The sequence below is a fragment of the Taudactylus pleione genome, unplaced genomic scaffold (genome assembly GCF_031769625.1).
Source record: "Taudactylus pleione unplaced genomic scaffold, aTauple2 ptg000090l, whole genome shotgun sequence".
Lineage (NCBI taxonomy): Eukaryota > Metazoa > Chordata > Amphibia > Anura > Myobatrachidae > Taudactylus > Taudactylus pleione.
Window position 1 is genome coordinate 6,662,298 of NW_028284492.1, and position 8,763 is coordinate 6,671,060.

The 8,763-nt window shown below is 40.5% G+C and overlaps 1 protein-coding gene across 1 annotated transcript; it reads left to right on the forward strand.

Moving 5' to 3' along the window:
* Positions 1-1,845: 1,845 nt before the first annotated feature.
* Positions 1,846-4,611, forward strand: BHLHE22 (basic helix-loop-helix family member e22). The gene has a single exon (XM_088469359.1). The coding sequence runs from the start codon at positions 2,360-2,362 to the stop codon at positions 3,251-3,253; it is 894 nt and encodes a 297-aa protein (XP_088325485.1). The 5' UTR covers positions 1,846-2,359; the 3' UTR covers positions 3,254-4,611.
* The last annotated feature ends 4,152 nt before the right edge of the window (positions 4,612-8,763 follow it).

Here is an 8,763-nt window from a genome sequence, read left to right on the forward strand (position 1 = left end):
ACTTGAGAGGTTTGACTTTCTAATTACATTTACAGTTCACTTCCCGTTGTTGTTCTCTGATATCTGTTACTTTATACAGTAGGTGGCCAAATGAGGTTTGGTGAAGCCTTCTTCAATAGGATCAAGGATATACTTGTGCAACAATTGCAGCAGTATATACTGTATAAGTGTCTGAAAGCTTCAGACACTTCTGCATACACGTGTGTGTATGTATATACATATATATATATACATACATACACGTGTGTGTGCGTGCTATATATATATATATATATATATATATACTCACAAATGTTATTTGTACTGTAGCACTTTAAAAGAAACTTCTGTTTAAGTTCAGGGGTGATTTCATTTATCTTTCCAATACACCTGTATGTCCTTTCCTGCAGATGGTGGAGTTTAAGGACCTGTGTTTAAGGAGCAGCATTTATTTTTTAGAATTAATGATCTTCCTTCCAACAAACTGATCTATCCCCTATAACCAGACAGCTAGCAGTTAGGTGATGTTTACCTGAGCGCTGACCCAATAACTTACTTCCCCCAGTGCTGACCCAATAACTTACTTCCCCCAGTGCTGACCCAATACCTTACTTCCCCAGTAATGACCCAATAACTTACTTCCCCCAGTGCTGACCCTATAACTTACTTCCCCCAGTGCTGACCCAATAACTTACTTCCCCAGTAATGACCCAATAACTTACTTCCCCCAGTGCTGACCCAATAACTTACTTCCCCAGTAATGACCCAATAACTTACTTCCCCCAGTGCTGACCCTATAACTTACTTCCCCCAGTGCTGACCCAATAACTTACTTCCCCAGTAATGACCCAATAACTTACTTCCCCCAGTGCTGACCCAATAACTTACTTCCCCAGTAATGACCCAATAACTTACTTCCCCCAGTGCTGACACTATAACTTACTTCCCCCAGTGCTGACCCAATAACTTACTTCCCCAGTAATGACCCAATAACTTACTTCCCCCAGTGCTGACCCTATAACTTACTTCCCCCAGTGCTGACCCAATAACTTACTTCCCCAGTAATGACCCAATAACTTACTTCCCCCAGTGCTGACCCAATAACTTACTTCCCCAGTAATGACCCAATAACTTACTTCCCCCAGTGCTGACCCAATAACTTACTTCCCCAGTAATGACCCAATAACTTACTTCCCCCAGTGCTGACACTATAACTTACTTCCCCCAGTGCTAACCCAATAACTTACTTTCCCCAGTGCTGACCCGATAACTTACTTCCCCCAGTGCTGACCCAATAACTTACTGCCCAGAACAAGTTTCAGTTCAGGTACAATATTGCGATTCCCTCATAAAATTGGAAAAATAATCCTCACTCATCATAAAGGACAGTTAAGAGAGTGCTAGGGTGGATTGTTGGCAAACTTCATTGCTTTTAAAGTCATCCAGTTCTATGTTTTATGTAACACTGGACAAGTCTGCTCATATCTCACCATAAAAAGAGGAATAAGTAGTTTGGCTGATAGGCTCCAGAGGAAGTCAGATGAAGATGTACACCCCATAAAGCAGAGATGGGGGAGAGCTGCCTCTATATAACTTCCCCTGATGATGAGGCACTGACACATACATTGTTTAGTGCTGGCAGCCCTGGTGAAGGTGTGCAGGGATATTTGTGGTGTGTTTTGCAGAAGGAGGGAAAGGAACATTCTTATAGCTAAGTGGAATATTTCTTTTTTACTGTGCTCATTGATGAGTGAAAGTCGCCACACATGTCAGGCTAAAGGCAGTTGTTGGGTTACTAACAGGACACAGCGTCTTGCAAACATATGCGCTAAGCTGTGTATACAGATGGCACAGAGAAGAATGGGGCAGGCGCCTGGTATAAAGCTCTAGCTGCTGCCATCAGAGCAGGGGAATGAGAGTCCTCAGACTCCGGGCCAGCTAGCGCCTGCGATTGTCTGTTACCGCTTTAATCCTATTAATTACAACGTTAACCTGATTGGGTAGAGAGCTGTGTCCCAACAGGCGACTCTTCTCCATAATAACCTACTCAGAGATAATGATGTAGAAGACTCCCCCGTCTGTGGCTGCCGCTGCTGGGTGGCTCCGGAGCTCTCTTGAAGGTGAATCCAAGCAAGATAAGCCGCGCTCCAAGCTGAGGATGCCCGAGCAGCGGGCGCTACTTCTACGCTGAGCTGGAACTGAGCGCAAGCGCACCGAGGCCGAGCGCAAGTGCACTGGAGCTGCGCGCAAGAGACTTTATTGCGCAATAAAAGTCCGGGCAGTCCTTTGGAGAAGCTGTGCATGGTTTCTCTGTGATTGTCTGACAGCAACAGCGAGGAGAAGTTAGAGACAAGTGAGGAGGACACTGGCGGCAGGGGAGATGGAGAGGGCGCTGAACCTGGCAGAAGAGGACTTGTTCCACAAGAGTCTAAGCGCCTCAGCTAAGAGGATGGAGTCAGCCTTCCGCTCCCCGCAGGGTCTAGACCTGTCCCAGCAGGGGGATCGCTCCCCGCTGCACTGCTACGACGGACCGGACCCTTCGGACCTCCTGCGGCACCACCACCAGTCCACCGCCGGCGCGCTGGGTTCGGGCGCAGGAATGGTTGGGGGCGCAGGAAACTCCTTGGCGCTTGCGGCCGCCAGCATGTGTGCCAAGTTCGGGGAGAGCGCTGGCCGGCGGGTGTCCATGGCGGAGAGCAGCGGGGGAGAGGATCAGAGCCCGGACGATGACAGCGACGGGCGCTGCGAGCTGGTGCTCGGGCCGGGGGGCTCCCAGTCCGGCATGAAGTCCGATGTGCCTGGCGTGCCGGGGACGGGCAAGAAGTCTAAGGAACAGCGAGCCCTGAGGCTGAACATCAACGCCCGGGAGCGGAGGCGCATGCACGACCTGAACGACGCCCTGGACGAGCTGCGGGCTGTCATCCCCTACGCGCACAGCCCCTCGGTGCGCAAACTCTCCAAGATCGCAACCTTGCTCCTGGCCAAGAACTACATCCTTATGCAGGCGCAGGCGCTGGAGGAGATGCGCAGGCTGGTGGCTTACCTCAATCAGGGCCAGGCCATCTCCGCCGCCTCCATTCCCAGCGCTGCCGCCGCCGCCGCAGCGGCAGCTGCCGCCCTGCACCCTTCACTTGGAGCCTATGAGCAGGCGGCAGCCACCGCAGCCTACCCTTTCAGCACCGGGCTCCAGGCGACCAGCTCCTGTCCGGACAAATGTGCCCTATTCAGCAGCGTTTCCTCCAGCCTGTGCAAGCAGTGCACCGATAAGCCTTAGCAGCCCCTCACTACAGTACCTGGCACCTGCTGCTCTGCACCAGTTAGGGGATCATTACCTGGGCTGTCTGTCCCATTAGTCATTGGAAAGAACTTGCTCCATGCAGGCGACCACTGGCTTCTCCATTCTTGATTTTTACTTAACCTCTCTTCTGTCCTGTTTTATTGGTTATTGTTTTACTTTATTTTTTATTTTGTTGTTGTTGTTTCTTTCACTACTGATGGACTAAGCAGCACACAGACCTCAGCGAAGTCTGACATAAGTCCCTTGTTCTAGGTTCCTGTGATCAAACGACATCAGTCTGTGTGGAATGAATTTATCATTATTTATGTTACAAAACGCTGCTCATTTTTTAACTGATGCTAATAATATTAGATATCCCTTATTCACTTAAGACTGAAGTTCTGACAAAAATCAGAATAAAAAAATAAATAAAAGGGCACTTGAATTTGATAATGACTCTGAGCCAGGAAAACACTTGAAATATATATAGACTTATTTAATTAAAAAAAAAGAAAACAAAAAAGACGTAACATTGAAAGAATATAAATCATTTGTATTTTATATTGTCTGAACTTTGTATGACATTGCTGAATATTTTGGTGAGGATGTAAAAAGGCTTGCAAAAAAACAAACAAAAAAATAACTTGTGGGAGTGAAAGTCTAGATTTAATATAATTTAATTATTATTTTTTCACAATATTTATGTGCACCTTGTTTACCCCATGTGGGATGTTGTGTGAGAATATGTGACAATTTATGTGCTACACTTCAATAATTGTTCAAGATTTATTTATCTTGTGTGAACAGGTGAAAGGAAGTGAGATGCATTATCTTCGCTCTTTTTTTAACTATTATTTTTCTTTTTGATTTTGGGAACTCGTTTTGCTGATTTAATTTATATACTTCGTGCCAAGTGTTTCAAAAGCTTAATAGACGAGAACATATAACAGAATCTTAATGTTTCTGAGCTGCTGGCTCACTTAAAAGGTCATTATGATTTGAAGTTGCTACATAACTGTATTTAAACTGAGCTTTAATAAATTGCTTCAGTCCAAAAAAAAATCTGGAAGATAATGTGTATTATTAATTGGAAAATTTATAAATATAAATGACCATGTCTGACCTGTTTTAAAGTCCAAAATCAAGAAGGTGTATTCTGTATAAAGTTAATTCTTTTTTACCATGGGCCAAGAAACGTAAATTCAGTTCTTTATTTCTGTGTGAAGTTCATATTTTTTTTTCTTGTAGTAAGCTTATAAATGTGATCAGTTAAACAGATTTAGAAGACACATAGGCCCTACCCTGCTGTTTGTATCACTTGCCAGCACCCAGTTTGTCCTGCTGAATGGCTGGTAATTGATGATGTCTGAGCAAGAATGTTTAAAAAATGCTGCCTATTAAATAGGTCAATCAGATTAGCAAACCACATATATTATCATCTGTGTACACAGGAGAATCCTGTCTTTTGACAACTTGATACACCTTATGAACAAATGTTGCAATGTTCCTTCAAAATAGAGTGTTGAAACCCTTTAGATACATTATATACACTTTTATTTTGCAAACACGATTATTATAGCTGTGCTATGTATATGGTTTTTAGATCTGACTTATTATAATGCAGCTTTGTAATATAATATGGGTCCTAGAGCAGGAGTCCATCTTTATGTGTTACTGTCTTTAATTTGACATACAAGTTGTTCAGATCTCTGTAGTATATTGTGATTGCAGATATTTGGGCTGTTTTTTTATACTGTTATTATTATTATTATTATTATTATTATTATTATTATTAGTTTGAGTGCTTCTGATAACTATGGTATAAATGGTTTTAGATATTCAGAAGTATTTACACTGATGAGTGAGGACTTATATGAGCAGATGTGGGTATTATTATTTTTACAGCAATTTCTGGCATACAGAGTATTTTACAATGCATAGTTATTAAGTGATATAGATATATGAATTAAGGCGTCATCTGTATTGCTCTTCACTTCTGAAGACACAGGAGATTTGGGAACTTGCAACTTTCCAGCATGGGGCTGGGAATGGCTGTGGGGAAAGGGTGGGATGAGCAGCCTTAGGCCAAAAGACAGCCGTCTCTCAGCATTACCACACAAAGCCTGGGTGCCTCTAATTATGATTATTAAAACAATTTCCATGACGATGTCTAATATTATGTTAATTTGAAAACAACTGTGTATGAAAACTGTCGACTATAATACCTAAATTCATTTAATGAAACACATCGTTAAGGCAATTAGACCTCCTGGATGTGATTAAGGAACATAATTATGACACTGTTCTGCGCCGTAATTGGGTGTCTTTAATCAAGGAGTAAAGTGATCAGCAACACGGCCATTAGTTTGTATTGTTCTGCCTCTGCTTAGGAATTAACCACCAGCAGCAATTTTTTTTTCTTCCAAATTAACATCATAGGACAAATTTGCTGCAAGATTTTACTGCTTAATATTTCTCATTACAGGGACGTGACTTGTGAGAAGCCATCCATATGCACGACCCAAGTTCCTAGGTCTAGCCAATGACTCCATCATGTCACATGTGTGTTCAAAATAATGCAAATAATCTGTATAATAAGATGCAATTATTTCATCTGATCTTTGCAGGTTTTAGTATTGGGGCATCTAGTTCGTGTATTTTTCATCATTGACAACCAAACTGCATTAAGGCTATTTTCTAAATGTTGAGTGTCAGCTACATATATTTTATAGTTTGTGTTATATTTTATTTTAAGTTTAGCAATGGTGATGGAACCAAGTGTTATTATGCCATTTGTGTCTACATTATTACTTGCACTAAAGTGATGATTCTGTTACTGGTGTACACATTAGTTCTACCTGCTGCAGAACAAATATTCACCACTGACTTAAAACATATTATTTAATGGAATCTCATTTGCCTACAATAAATAATCTTGTTATTTGAATTAAATCAATTGTGGAGATGTAACTTTTATGGGGTAGCTTATTCTAGATTTCTATGCACTGTTCCTTAGCGTCAGTCCCAGAGCCAGACCTAGGTTTGGGGTCATACAATAGCTGTATTGGTTGTGATAATTACACAGATGTCCTATCAGCACGTTCTGGTCTTGTAACAATTGAATTTGTGGCTTTTTTAACAATCGGTTTCCTATATACCTCTAGTTGGGTCCCCTCCCCTCACTCCTTGTCCTTTATGCTCTCCAAATCTTGCATGCTATTGCCCCAGCATGAGTGACATTGAAATCCCTAATAGAATGGCTTTCCAAAGATATAATCATGTGTTAAATTGAATCCTTCGTTTAACTGTTAATGGTGTGCCCAGGAAACATTTGCGTATGAGATGCTATGGTAACTAATTATCACAAGGGAAAGGGGACGATGTACTTTGCAGACTTTGACAAATAATTATGAGTTCTGAAAATCATGTTAGCAGCGGTGGATCGCCTAGAATGAGTGAGTGAATAAATGAATAGGTAAGTAGTGGCTGTGTGAACTGTGGTGAAATAACCTACCCATGTAAGATATACATGTATATAACTCTAGAGATAGGTATATATATATATATATATATATATATATATTGTAGGCATACTGTCTGCATAGGGTAAACAAATTCTTCTTTTACACTAATTGAATAAACAGCATTATTAGTCTCTTCTAAGATTATTTTAACCTTTCGCATAAATATCATTAATGATAAGTGGCTAAGGATGGTTAGTATTTTACTAAATTGTGGTTGTGTATTTTAGGAGCATTGATAGGTCTTTTTCAAAAGTGGTTTGACAAAGTGTGTAATCGAAGTTGCAATTAATTAATATTTTTTTCCCCAAAGTATGTTCTGATCATGGTTGTCACATACCATAAGCAATGGCATGCTGCATATACACTATGGCGTGCTAGCAATGGTACCATGACTAGGCAGAGTTTTCACAACAAACAAGTTAACAAGATATGGAGACATATAAACTTTATTGCAGGTGTCATCAATTGATCATCTCCCACTACTGTATTAAGAGGACAGTAGTATAGATATGGAAGAGAAGGGGAGTCCCGGCTAGGGTGTTAATTTGGCATTATCACTGCAGTCGAGGTGTTTATAATAAACTAGACAACAACGTGTTAACTATCCCCAGACTGGGTCACTCAATGTCATGCAATTCAGTGTGGCGGCCATTGTTTTCTCAGAGAGAATCATTAATTGGTGTAATTAAGTCTCTGTTAAATTAAATACCGTATTTGATACCATTTTAATTAGTCCAGGGTTAGGTAACTGTTGTCTCTCTGCTCTCGGTGGAACATGATCATGCTGGGAATTGTGGTTCTACAACTGACTGAGAGCTGCAATAGCCTGTCTGCTATCGTTTAATTTATATCAATCATTATGAATTGCGTCTTATAATAGCAAAGGTATTACAATACTATAAATGTATCTTTTGCAGCCATCTCCTATCAGTGAGACTTATGATTGAAACAATTGCTAGTTTGTAGCTAGAACTGTTTCATATGATAATTTATACTTTATTTTTTAAAACATTCATATAGAAAATATTACAAAGTCTGAAACCATGAACTGCTGTGTATTTAAACAAACAAATATATATATATATATATATATATATATATATATATATATTTATAAAGTGGTTTGAACAGAACTATAGTAGTTGCAAGAACATTTCCTCCACCACCTACAGAGGCAAGGGTTAAATCTCTGCTAGGTTATAGCTAGTTACCCTTGCCCTTCCCAGGCTGATTCCCCAGACCTGTAATAAACTATCAGACAAATTTATGGTGTGTTTCAGGATTTTATGGTGTTATTTATGCATTCATGTATGCATATAGGCACTGTGAGGAGAGGATAACGCGACCCACCCTCCACAATGCAGCTGCATGTCAAATGCCAGTAAATTTGGTTGAAATGTGTTAAAATCTGCAAATATACAGGTGAAAATATAGACAGCACAGAGACAGGGAAGAGCGACAGAGAAGGGGGATATAGGATTGCATCTATAATGATTCAGTTACCCTATAAAAGAGACTTACAGCTATTTGAGAGATCAAGTGCTTAGAGAGAAGCTAACCCGGGGTTAAGATCCCTGTCTAGTAGGAAAATACATTATATACATATATAATCATCAGCTCATCTCCCCGCGAATAGGATATTGTCATAATTAATAGCTTTTATCCAGGAGCCGAGTGTTCTGTGACAGTAGCTCACTGTAACCGCTTGTAGGACCAAGTGCATCTCATCATTAATTTACAGGTCACTTCCAACACACACTAGGGTTTGCTATAAGTTTATTTCAAGTATAATATCATCGTCTTTTTTAATTTAAATGCAGATTATTCCTCCATTATAAACAGCTGACTGCTCTTTCAAAGCAAAATCATCCTGAATACCTTGATTTGCTCACATGCAATATTATATACACTCTGTGAAAACATATTTTCTAGCGTTTAATTACATAGAAAATATTAGCTCATTGAGAAATGCATGCAGTACAC